Source organism: Sus scrofa, chromosome 2 (assembly GCF_054392235.1).
Source record: "Sus scrofa isolate SSC_HxYL_T2T_F1_AM1 chromosome 2, Sscrofa_HxYL_maternal_Yorkshire_Landrace_v2.0, whole genome shotgun sequence".
NCBI classification, from domain to species: Eukaryota; Metazoa; Chordata; class Mammalia; order Artiodactyla; family Suidae; genus Sus; species Sus scrofa.
The window spans coordinates 126,692,849-126,705,758 of NC_139384.1; the positions used below are offsets into that span (position 1 = coordinate 126,692,849).

At 36.1% G+C, this 12,910-nt stretch overlaps 1 protein-coding gene across 3 annotated transcripts in view; it reads left to right on the top strand.

Annotated features, from left to right (window-relative positions):
• Positions 1-12,910, top strand: part of CAMK4 (calcium/calmodulin dependent protein kinase IV) — a 224,577-nt gene that overhangs the window by 186,324 nt on the left and 25,343 nt on the right. For all 3 annotated transcript variants that reach the window (XM_085014225.1, XM_085014226.1, XM_021084618.2), the window contains exons 6-7: positions 6,457-6,547; positions 8,582-8,656. In XM_085014225.1, the coding sequence (XP_084870351.1) occupies positions 6,457-6,547; positions 8,582-8,656 (166 nt within the window). The remainder of the gene's footprint in view (positions 1-6,456; positions 6,548-8,581; positions 8,657-12,910) is intronic.

The following is a 12,910-nucleotide window of genomic DNA, read 5'->3' on the forward strand; positions in this document are numbered from 1 at the left end:
TCTGGTGGAGGCCGGTGGCTACAGTTCCGATTCGACCCCTAGCCTGGGAACCTCCATATGCCGCGGGAGCGGCCCAAGAAATAGCAACAACAACAACAACAAAAGACAAAAGACAAAAAAATAAATAAATAAATAAATAAATAAATAAATAAAACTATTTCATCATAATATGAAAGAACGCCTCCTTACTTATCAAAGTACAGTGAAATTTTCCAGAGTCTACATGTCTGACTTTACAATAGAGAATAGAAGCAGATATGAGGATCCGCTGCTTTCCATTAAACCAGAAATTAAAGAAATTTATAAAACTTTAAAACAATAGTGTAGTGCTCACTGATTTTTTTTGTCTTAGAAAATATTTATATATTTAAATGTTTATGTTAACATCATGAGTTCATTTTATTTTTAAATAAATAAGTCATCTTTAGATTTCTTCATTTTCATTGCTTACACAGGAATTAATGTTAGCTATAACTCACCATTAAACAAAAGCTCTTTCAAGTTCTTAATATTTTTTTTTTTTTTTGGACTAAAAAGGTTGAGAATTGGTGCTCTGAAAATGTTGCTGCTTCTAATGATTTTATTTCCTTCAGGGAAGACAAAACATCATACTCTATGTTTTCTTTCCTCCTGGCTTAAAAGTTAAATATATTAACTATTGAACAAAGGCAATCAGTGGGTCTAAGCTAAAATAAAATAGTAGGAGTTCCCGTTGTGGCGCAGTGGTTAACGAATCCAACTAGGAACCATGAGGTTGAGGGTTCGATCCCTGCCCTTGCTCAGTGGGTTAAGGATCCGGTGTTGTTGTGAGCTGTGGTGTAGGTTGCAGACTCGACTCAGATCCTGCATTGCTGTGGCTCTGGTGTAGGCTGGCGGCTACAGCTCCAATTCGACCCCTAGCCTGGGAACATTCATATGCCGCGGGAGCGGCCCAAGAAATGGCAAAAAGACAAAATAAAATAAAATAAAAACAAAAAATAAAATAGTGATTCCTGCCATTTTGTCAATCAAATACATTGAAATGTCTCCTCCCATATATGTACATGATTGTGTCATAGCTTTTATCAAGTAATTTATAGCAAATGATCCCTGCCTTTAAAAGTCAGGTTCATGACTGCTAACATTTTATTGCTTTATTTTGTTTTTCAGTTTCTTCCTCTAGTAGTACATGACTCCTAAATCTATTATTTTCACTAAAACCTAGCTTCTCTTTTCTGGTCAAGCTGTCCTTTACAGAGTGCCAGATGGTGTTTTGTTTTTTGTTTGTTTTGTCTTGCTTTTTTTTACTTCAACTTAGAATACATAACCACTATTTCTGTTCAGGAAAGCCAGAACAACATTTAATGAGAATCTTTATATAATTTGTACTTTGCTAAACCAACACTTATCAGTTCATCTCATTTGTTGTTATTATGTTACTGTGTCATTTTCTTTCCAAAGCAATGGACCTTCTAAATTGGGTTAGATTAGGGAAGAAAATCAATATTTTCTATTGATCCCAAACTATGCAATTCTTAAGTATATTCCAAAGCTATTACATGAGATTTAGTATCTTTGCCTTCAAACTCAGCTTATATAAGATATAGTATCTTCCTCCTTAGGGATATGATGGCTTTTCCAGGGTATTATTCAAGGCTGGGCATGGTCATCTGTCATTCTCTCTCTATCATATTCTCGTTCTCCTTCTCCTCTCATTACCCTCCCTCTTCTCCATTATTCTTCCCTCTTCTCCTTCATTTTTATTTTCCTCTCATCACAGCCTACAAAATCAAATAATAAGTATTTCTGGAGCATCTGCTTAGGGTTTATGTCATGGGCAAGAGTATGAACTCTACTGCCAGTTGCCCAGGTCTGAACCCTGACACCACAGTGTCTAGTTGTGACATAGTGAAAATCTCTTAGCCTCTTTGTACCTCAGTTTTCTCACTTGCAGAGTAAGAATTATATGATTTATATCACAGACCCGTTGTGAAGATTAAATAAACTAGTAGGTCTAAGGTGTTGATAATAGTCTTGGACATAAATGGTATTATCTACGTGTGATAATGATCTAGTATAAGGAGTAAGCTATATGTGGTAAGACATGAACAAAAGTATTTTTTTCTCACTGTTGTCCTGACATATCAACACAGTGAATCCATTCTTCTCAGTGAATAAAATTTCAGGCCATGCCCATAGCTTTTCCAGTCCCCTTTGAGTAATGAAAAGACCAGAATTTGACTCATCCTGCTTTTTTTTTGGAGCTGTTTTTTTCCATTTTTAAAATTAAAATATAGTTGATTTATAGTGTTGTACCAATTTCTGCTGTACAGCAAAGTAATTGTTATACATATATGCATTACATATATCCATTTTTTTCAGACTCTTTTCCCATAAAGGTTATTACAGAATATTGGGTAGAGTTCCTTGTGCTATACAGTAGTCCCCATTAGGCAGTAATTCCATATAATACAGAGTTCATGCACCCATCCAAAACCCCCAATTCATCCCCCTCCCCATCCCCTTTAGTAACCATAAGTTTGTATTCAAAGTCTGTGGGCTCTGTTTCTGTTTAACATGATGATTTCCATGTCCATCCATGTTGCTGCAAATGGCATTATTTCATTCTTTTTATGGCTGAGTAATATTCCATTGTATGTATGTACCATATCTCCTTTATCCATTCCTCTGTTGATACATATTTAAGTGGCTTCCATGTCTTGGCTATTGTAAATAGTGCTACAGTGAACAGTGGGGTGCGTGTGTCTTTTTGAATTATGGTTTTCTCCGAATAGATGCCCAGGAGTAGGAATGCTGGATCATATGGTAGTTCTATATTTAATTTTTTGAGGAAAACTCCATACTGTTTTCCATAGTGGTTGCACCAATTTACATTCCTACCAACAGTGTAGGAGGGTTCCCTTTTCTCCACAACATCTTCAGTATTCATTGTTTGTAGATTTTTTGATGATGGCCATGCTGAGTAGTATGAGGAGGTGATATCTCATTATAGTTTTGATTTGCATTTCTCTTAATAATTAGTGATGTGGAGCATCTTTTCAGGTGTTTTTTGCCCATCTGTATGTCTTCTTTGGAGAAATATCTATTTAGACCTTCTGCCCTTTTTTTTAAATTAGGTTTTTTTTTTTTTTAATATTGAGCTACAGGAGGTGTTTGTATATTTTGAAGATTAATCCCTTGTCCATACCTTTGTTTGCAAATATTTTTCTTCCATTCTTTGGGTTGTCTTATTGTTTTCTTTATGGTTTCCTTTAAGTTTAATTAAGTTCCATTTATTTATTTTTATTTTATTTTCATTACTCTAGGAGTTGCATCTGAAAAGATATTGCTGCAGTTTATGTCAAAGTGTGTTCTGCCTGTTTTCCTCCAAGATTTTTATAGTATCCAGTCTTACATTAGGTCTTTAATCCATTTTTAGTTTATTTATCTTTATGATGTTAGAAAATGTTCTAATTTCATTCTTTTACATGTAGCTGTTCAGTTTTCCCAGCACCACTTATTGAAGAGACTGTTTTTTCTCTACTGTGCATTCTTAACTGCTTTGTCATAGATTAGTTGACCATAGGTGCATGGATTTATTTCTAGGCTTTCTATCCTGTTTCATTGATCTATGGTTTTACTTTTGTGCCAGTACCATACTATTTTGATGGCTGTAGCTTTATAGTATGGCTTCATCCAGTTTTAAACTTCTTCCCTCACCCAATTTGGACCTTAAAAATCTAAAATTTATAAATATAGGGGATACGGATTCTTGTTATTTTCTTTTTTTATCCTTTCTCTATTTCAGCCAGCTAGATACTGATCGAGCTCCTTCCAGGGTTGGGATCTGAAGGCAACAAGGAGGAGTAGGATAGGAAATAGAGGGTTAAGATTTTGTCTCACCATATTAGCATGGTCTAGCACCCGTGTTCTCTGGGTTTGGCAAGTTACAAAAGCCTGTTGTTCTTTCCCTATGTGACACCATTGATGGCTCTGCAGAGACTCACTGCAGTATAATTCTCTTAATCCAAGTGCTCTGAGTGGCTCCTCAGCTGCCTTCTATCATCTCCCTCATGTTCTGCTTCCTGTGATGCTGAGATATGGTGGCATCATTCCAGAAGAAACACTCCAGCAAAGGAACCTCTTCAGAGAGACTAGTGTCTGGTTTTCTTCTGCATAGTCCATACTGGACCCGTAAGAAATGCGCTTCTTTGTCCATTTATTACTTGAGGGCAGCTAAATATCATTGAGACCCTCTCTCCTCAATCACTACTCCAACCATTTTCCAGTTTCTCGTGAGTGAACCAGGTATCAGCCCCTATTTCCCCAAATCAGTAAGTGACACACGTCAAGTGCTACAAATTGTGACCTTGAAGCTATTCATCCCCTCTACTTGGCTTGAGTAGAAAATAAAGAGAGACCTCCTCCCTTCCCCTATGAGATGGGAAAAGAGAAAAACTACAGCACTCTGGCAACTTTTTATCTTAAGCCAAAAGAAAAATAGGCAAAGGATTTGAATGGGTAATTTATAAAAGATGAAAACCAATAAAGGTATGGTGAAAAAGTAGACTATAGCAGTAAACAGAGAAAGACAAATTAAACCAAACTTAAGTTATGATCTTTATGCTCCAACTCAGCATAAGTTAAAAATGTAAATTTAGAAAGATATTAGGGAAACATACACATTTACACTGTTTATGTGAGTAAACATTGATGGAGTCTTTTAGGAAAGTGATTTTGCACTATATATATTAAAATTTAAAATCTATATACTTTTTGACCCCACCAAACCTGCTTCCAGGTATCTGTCCTAGAAAACACCAGCAAAAATACTCAAATATTCAAGTACTGTAAGGTTTATTACAGCATTATTTGTAATTTTTAAAAACTTAAGTGTTTGTCAAAAAGGAAACAGCAAAATAAAAAATGATATATCCAGCAACAAGAAAAAAAGGATGCAAGGGTTAAAGAGAATGAGCTGTAGTGATATGTGGGAAAGATTTCACAGACATATTGTTAAAAATAAAAGCAGGAGTTCCCGTCGTGGCACAGTGGTTAACGAATCCGACTAGGAACCATGAGGTTGCGGGTTCAGTCCCTGCCCCTTGCTCAGTGGGTTAACGATCCGGCGTTGCCGTGAGCTGTGGTGTAGGTTGCAGACGTGGCTCGGATCCTGCGTTGCTGTGGCTCTGACGTAGACCAGTGGCTACAGCTCCGATTCAACCCCTAGCCTGGAAACCTCCATATGCCGCGGGAGCGGCCCAAGAAATAACAACAACAACAACAACAAAAGACAAAAAGACAAAAGACAAAAAAAATAAAAATAAAAAATAAAAGCAGTGTAAAATTCTTATTAATAATACCTTTATCAGAGCCCCCATCATGGCTCAGTGGAAATGAATCTGACTAGCACCCATGAGGACGCAGGTTCGATCCCTGGCCTTGCTCAGTGGGTTAAGGATCTGGTGTTGCCATGAGGTGTGGTGTAGGTCGCAGATGCAGCTTGTTCACAGATGCAGATGACATAGGCCAGCAGCTACAGCTCCAATTCACCCCCTAGCCTGGGAACCTCCGTATGCCATGGGTGTGGCCCTAAAAAGGTGTAATAATAATAATACATTTATGTAAGAAAATGGAAAAAATTGGGGATTTTCCTTGTACACACACATTCATGTTTGTAAATGAGTAGTAAAATGTTCATACTATTTCAAACTGTTGAATGATTACTTTTGTAGAGGGACTTGAGTCTTCCTCTGGAGGGGAAGCAGGATCAGGTAGAACTTCAGCATTCACAACAAGAGTGTTGCATGTGTGATTGCACATGATTTACAAAATAATTTAAAATATAAAATGAACAGAGTTATCAGAATTAACCTCTTAGATCATCTCAAATATAACACTCTATGTTAATAGGATTTACTAATCATCAGAAGAGCCTATGAGAGCATTCATTTTCATTAAACAATATTTATTATATTAAGAATGTACATATAATAATTGTATAATATATAATAATTACATCTAAATGTCTTTTAAATAAAATTTTGAAGACTTTGCTATGGTTGTGAATATCTAAGATGACATATGTAATTATGCTTTTCAGATAAATAATCAGACTAACTTCAATACAAAGCACCCTGACCCCATTATAATAATTAGCCAATTTGAGCTGATATGGTAATATGCGTATGAAAATTGCATCTAATACTTTCTGAGAAGTAAATATTTTACTTCTGGCAATTGTTTCTTTACAATTATATCCTGCATTTCACTTTCAGGAAACTATATGTAAGCTCTTCTCAAATGGCATATAGTTTAAAACATTTTCCTTCATGGTGTTTATTTTTAAATCATAATATATGTGTGGTTTTGAATCATATAACTTAGTAAAGATTGTTGTAATTCTGGAAAGATAAATATAAATGTTGGAACTATAAATATAACTACATCAATATTACTTCATTATTTTCCATTTAGTACCTACATGAAAATGGGATTGTTCATCGTGATCTCAAGCCAGAGAACCTTCTATATGCAACTCCAGCCCCAGATGCACCACTCAAAATCGGTAAGGATGTTTCCTAATGTCTTATGACCCCTTTTCCCAGAGCAGAAGAAATTTATTCCATGGAATTGCTCCATCCATTTTCAGCTCCATTAAATTTCCTCAGTTATTGGTGTCTATAAAGGAATAATACATTGTTTTGGAAGTCTGTGCTCTTTGCTGGAGTATTAATCTGAGTTAGTGCCTGGAAGTTGGTGCTTCATTTCTGGGCACGTATAGGAATCATTGCTCTTGGAAATGACAGGGACTTCAGAAGGTGACCTAGTATTTTATAGATAAGTTTTATAGATAAGTAGAAGAAAGTCACAGGCAATGCAACACTTCTTTTTTATTATTATTAACTTTTATTCCACGAGGTAATTAGAGTTTAATTTTAGATAAAGGAGAACTGTGATATAAAATGCTTACTGCATATCAGTGAGTTTGGACCTTGAATCATTTGTTCATATGAACAGAGCTAAATAGAGTCTGTATTTCTCGAAGTGCATGCCGCAGAACACTGGTCCTCAGTTGAATGAGCAAGTGTGAAAATTGCCTTTCAGTAAAAACAAGGATGGTTTGTGGAGGTGCTAAAGTTGGTCAAGTAAGTTAGGATATGCCAACTTAAATAAGATTTTTATTTCTGTGGGATTTTTGAGAAAGTTAAAAATGCTAATATGTAGACTGACATCTGAATTAATGTCTTTGTGGCTTTTCCCAAACCTTATTTGACTCTGGAAATTTTGTGATTTTTTTTTTCCGAATAAGCACTTTGAAGAACTTAGGGAAATCTACCCAAAAAGATCATTAAAACAGCATTTTAGAAAACATATTAAATGTTACTTTCTATGTCCCTTCCAAAGCACAACTTCATTTGCCAAAAAAAAAAATTATAAAATGTATTTTAAATGAAATCTCTTTAGTAAAATCTGTATTGAATCCTCTGAAGGGCATTGCCCCTTTGGCACTCCTTTATAATGCTAATCTGCTGAGTTCACTGCATTTATAAGTGTTAACACCTTTGAAAATTAAGTTGTACGTAGAGGAGCTCAGACAACATAATGTGCTTTATAAGCACAAGAACCTAAAGAAAAAACACTGAAGTCCTGCTGAGCAGCCAGCTTGTTCTCATAATCACTCCTGAAAGACAGTGGGCAGCAGGGAGTCTTCCATTTCCTTTGACATCACTTTCAAAGATTTTATCCTTAAAGAAATTTCTTTAAATGGATGGATAGATACTAATTTAGGCAGGAACACCTTTCTTTCTGAAGGACTTCCTGCTGCTTTTTCTGATAAGGATCAGTCAGCATCTCCATGGAAATTGGAGTTTATATTTGAAGCCTAAAATGGCATCAATTCTGAAACTACCATTCTTAAAGAATGGCCTTGAACTGTTTCCTGATGTTTCCTGAGTGAGAGAGATGCAGCCCAGCAAATAGACCATAATAGTAGCAATTTCTGATAATGTTGTATCTAGGTAAAATTCTGAGAAACAAATAACAAGGATTTTTGCACAGAAAAGCTTTATGTTTCTCATATGAGTGTAAATTTTATGTGTCACATACGCTAAGGAATAACATTATTAATTTTGAGGTAGAGTATATTTTGATGTTTTTGTTCATTTTTTGACATTTATGAGAGTCTAATTTTGTATTTATAATTTCTTGTAATGGGTTAAAAGTTCCGAATTATATCACTAATTTATATAGTTCTTTACAGTTAGTTTCCAAAAAATTTCATAATTAAGATCAGACAGAATGTACCTATTGGACCTCTTACTTCAAGAAGAAATAGCTTATTTACTAAAAGCTGATAATTACAAAAAAAGAGCATAAAATGTATTTGGGAGTCATTTTTTTTTATAGTTTAAAACAAGACTTGAATTATCATTTAGCTTTTTTAGTTTACTCTTGGAGATGACTAGTCCCTATCTACTTCCACCCTATCATCAAATACAAAAACAAGCAAACAAATAAGTTAGTTTTATTTTAAATAACAAATTATTCTGTCATAATGGCTAAGGAAAGACTTTATTAAAATTTGTTCTTGTCTTCTAAGCTGACTTTGGACTCTCTAAAATCGTGGAACATCAAGTGCTCATGAAGACAGTGTGTGGAACCCCAGGGTACTGCGGTATGCTCTTTTATACTGATATTTTACTCTTACTGTTATTTGAAATCCATGGTTTGATGATGTTGTTTTTCAACTCCTAATTTCTCTATTTAAGACTCTTACAATTTGGTGTGAGTCTCCATGAGGAAGGTATATATAATGACACTCAGACCACCTCTTGTTCTGCATGAGGGGTTCAGTGATGTTGATTTTAGGGCACCCCTGCTCGAACAGCAAGGAGAGAGGGGGCCCAAAGGAGGAGGGACCAGGTGCTCCACAACCACTTTTGGGGTAGTAGCTACTTGGACCCACTCAGGAGTAGAAAGACAGGCACCAGGACAAGGGTAAAGAAAGAGATTTGTGACTTTCCTTATTCACTTTTACTTGGGAGGATGTGTGAGGAGAGTATGTGCCATTAATTCAGACGGCGTTTAAGACAACAGTGAGAGTGGAGTAGTCTCTAGATCTCATTGATGGCCCTGGCCGAGCCTCGCTAGGACAAGGGCTGTAGGTGGGCTTTCCCACCAAAGTTCCCCCCGTTTCTGGGGATGAGCTGTGGGATGGTCCTCACATCCTTTTGTCCCGTCTCCCAGCATGGCTGAAGGCACCCCAGAATAGACTACGATCCAGAGACAGACAGTAGCATTTGACCCAAGCCAGGGTGAAGCTCGTCCTTTTTTCCTGACAGCTGTATTAATCTGGCAACAACCTAAAAGCCAATAAACCTTGCAAAAATTATCAAGAATTTCCCAAGTTTTTGTGACTTATGAGTATGTGGCAAATTAATTAAAATCCTAATTTGGATTACAAAGAAAAGAGACAAGATTTCAAGTTATTAGTCACAAGCTATCATTTCCTCTTGGAAGCATCATCTTTTTATGCAAATCTTCCTTCACTCACTCATCTCTTCAGCAAAATCACCAGCTAAATATTCAAGCCAGGGCTTAGCACTAGGGAGATGCATTTTCTTGCTCCCACCCGCCCCCCAGGGGTTCACAGACTATAGACATGTAAACTAAAAAAAGTATAGCACTGTAAGAAAGCATATGGAAAGGCTTCTATGGAAACATAGAAGGGTGGTATTTGGAGTTATCTTTTTCTTCTATGACATTTATATTTGTTAGTCACTTTGTCTCAGAAATACACACATAAGAACTACATAACTAACTCATTTTAACAGCTTTTGAATTCATAGAAATCAGACTGGAGAAGTACAATAAGATAACAACTGAAGCAAATGTATGATTAAATTCACAGAAGTTTAGTGCTGGAAGAAACTTTAAAGTTCACTTACTAATATCCTCATTTTACTAAGGCCAAAGAGTATGACTTCCCCAAGATTGCACATCCAGTTGTTAGTGGATCAGAGATGAGAATCCAGGTATCAAGGTCCTAAAAACAGAATTATACTTTTCCCTATTCAGAAAAGCAATATAGGTAAGTCAATATAGTTTCCCTTCATAGAAATATTTATTAGTTATTGCCTTTGGTTTAAAATATTTTCTATTTTAATTTTTTTAAGCCTCAGAAGTATTACTTGATCACTGCCAGAAATGAAAATCCAAACATACGAAATCAATATTAACAACCTCATGACTCTTCCACACTTTTCTCCATATTTATATGTTCACATAAGCATTTTATAATTTTGATTTTAACTAGTTTCCTTGACTTAAAATAGTATTTTAGGAGTTCCTGTTGTAGCTCAGTGGTAACGAACGTGACTAATATCCATGAGGCTGTGGGTTTGATCTCTAACCCCACCTAGCAGGTTAAGGATCAGGTGTTGCCATGAGCTACAATGTAGTTCACAGAGGCAGCTCAGATCTGGCATTGCAGTGGCAGTGGTATCACCAACAGCTGCAGCTCTGATTTGACCCCTAACCTGGGAACTTCCATATGCCGTGGGTGCGGCCCTAAATAAATAATATTTCAGATTAGTTTCTTGCAATTGAATTGTTCATAAATCCAGTAGTTATGCAGAATTAAGTAGTACATATCTTTCCATTAAATCTTTACATTGTGCCAAATACTCTCATTCTGTATCTTAAGATGATTGAGGAGTTCCTGTCATGGCTCAGTCGTTAACAAACCCAACTAGTATCCGTAGGACTCAGGTTCGATCCCTGGCCTCGCTCAGTGGGTTAAGGATCCGGCTTTGCCACAAGCTGTCGTATAGGTCACAGACGTGGCTCTCATCAGGTATTGCTGTGGAAGAAAGATCATTGAGAACAGGAGTAGTTTATTAATTATAAGTTAATTCAGAAAAACTATGGCTTAAACAAAACAGTTGATTTTTCTGATGCTAGAAGTCTAAAGAGAGGCAATCCTGGTGGGTCCACAGCTATGGCTTTGCAGATATAGCAAATCTCAGTACCAGAAATTCAGAATTTTTCTGTCTTAGTCTACCATTCCACAATATGTTTCCTCACAGTACAAAAAGGCTACTTGAAATCAGTCATTACATCTGCATTCTACACAAAAAGAAGGAAAAAAGACTAAAGAAGAGTGCACCTTTCACTATTAAGTTCTTTTGCTGAAGCCCCACATGTCACTTCCACTTATATCTTATTAGCCAGTACTAAATTATAGCCTCCACACTACCAGGAAAAGTGGCATTATGTCCCTTGGCTAGATGTGTTGCTATCCCAAATGAATTGAGGGTTCTGTTGCAAAGAATGAGTATTGCATTAGATAATTCACTATCTCTACCACAGGCTTATGAGAGGATCTACATCCTTAGAAAAGAATGTGAAAATCATTGTGGTATGTTCCCTATAGACATCCTCCTGTCTTGTTTTTGTACTTTTCATTTTCCTTAGAACCGTTAGCTAACAACCTATCCATGACTCTTCCCTTTTAATGATGCCATATGACCTTTTTTCCTTTCTCTAATTCATATATCCTAATTTGTCCTCATCTTGAATTTCTTTCATGCCCACCATATCACCAAGACTGTGGGGAAAAATAGGAACCCTGAATTAAGTACTTTGTGCCAAGTAGGGTTGCTCATTTGTGATCACTAATTGCTGACCAATTGATAAAAGTATTGAAAGAAGATTGAGAAAAGAATGATAGAACAAATTAAGGATTTCCCATAAGAAGAAAGCTGTTGTTCAATTTAGGAATCATTATGTAATATCATACTCTAAGTATTCCAAAGCGGTAGGTAGTTCAGAGAAATCCTCTGAGAATTGAGCAGTCCTGAAATGAGACGATCAGGGAGAAGTTACACTAGTGATCTCTCAGAGTTCCTTCTGTGACTAAGAGATAGCAGAGTCCTTTCAAGGGCTATAGTAATAGTGATAAGAGCAGTTCTTTCTTGCAGCAGTACTCAGTGTCATCCTATAAAAGAGTGATTCATGCATGGATAAAATGAACTTGAAATGTCTAATAGACTCCATGATAGGCACTTAGATCATAAGCGTGAACATAGTATGGTCTTTCTTTTCAAAGATTTCGTAGGCTGTAAAAGAAGAAAGACCTATACACAGTAAATCAGAGTTTGCTGTGATAAGCTCTATATTTTTCTGAGCCAAAGGCTCAATGATAAAAAGGGGAAGGAGCAATTAATCCTTCCTTTGGCCTTTGCAGAAGAGGGAAATTTGAGCTGGACGCTGAAGTATTAGTAGGAGTTCAACAAGTGAAGAGGTGACCACAAGGCATTCTTTGTCAGCAGGCACAGGAGAAGAAAAGCCAGAGCAGTAATAGCATCTGGCAAATTCAGGGATGTTAGTTACTTTTTCACTTTGCATGGTTAGAACATAGTCTTTGGTGCAGAGGATATAGATGGACTTGGAAAAGTAGGATGGACCAAATTTTAAAACAATCTATACATCAGCTTAAGGAATTCTGACTCACTTTGTAGTTAATAGTGATCCAGCAAAGGTTCTTAATCAGAGCAATTATATTTTTAAATCAAATCTGTATTTTATGAGTATTTTGATAATGACATTAGATCAGATGGATTTGAGAGAGAAAGAGATCAAAAAAAGACAAATTAGAAAACTATTATAAATATTCTTTCCTGTCACTCTAGAAACAGCTTCTCAGTAAATAATATTTGATCTACTCCCAAATCCTTTTTTAAAAATATAAAATTATTGTAAAAATACTGTTTCAACTCTTGTCATTGCCACCTTATAAAACAGGCTCATTTTAGAGATAATGCCACCTTATAATAGAGGCTTATTTTCCATTTGCTGTTTTTTTCCCTGCAGATATCCCTATCACCCTTGAGGCTATATAATGGGTGAAAAGGGAATTAAGTGGTTG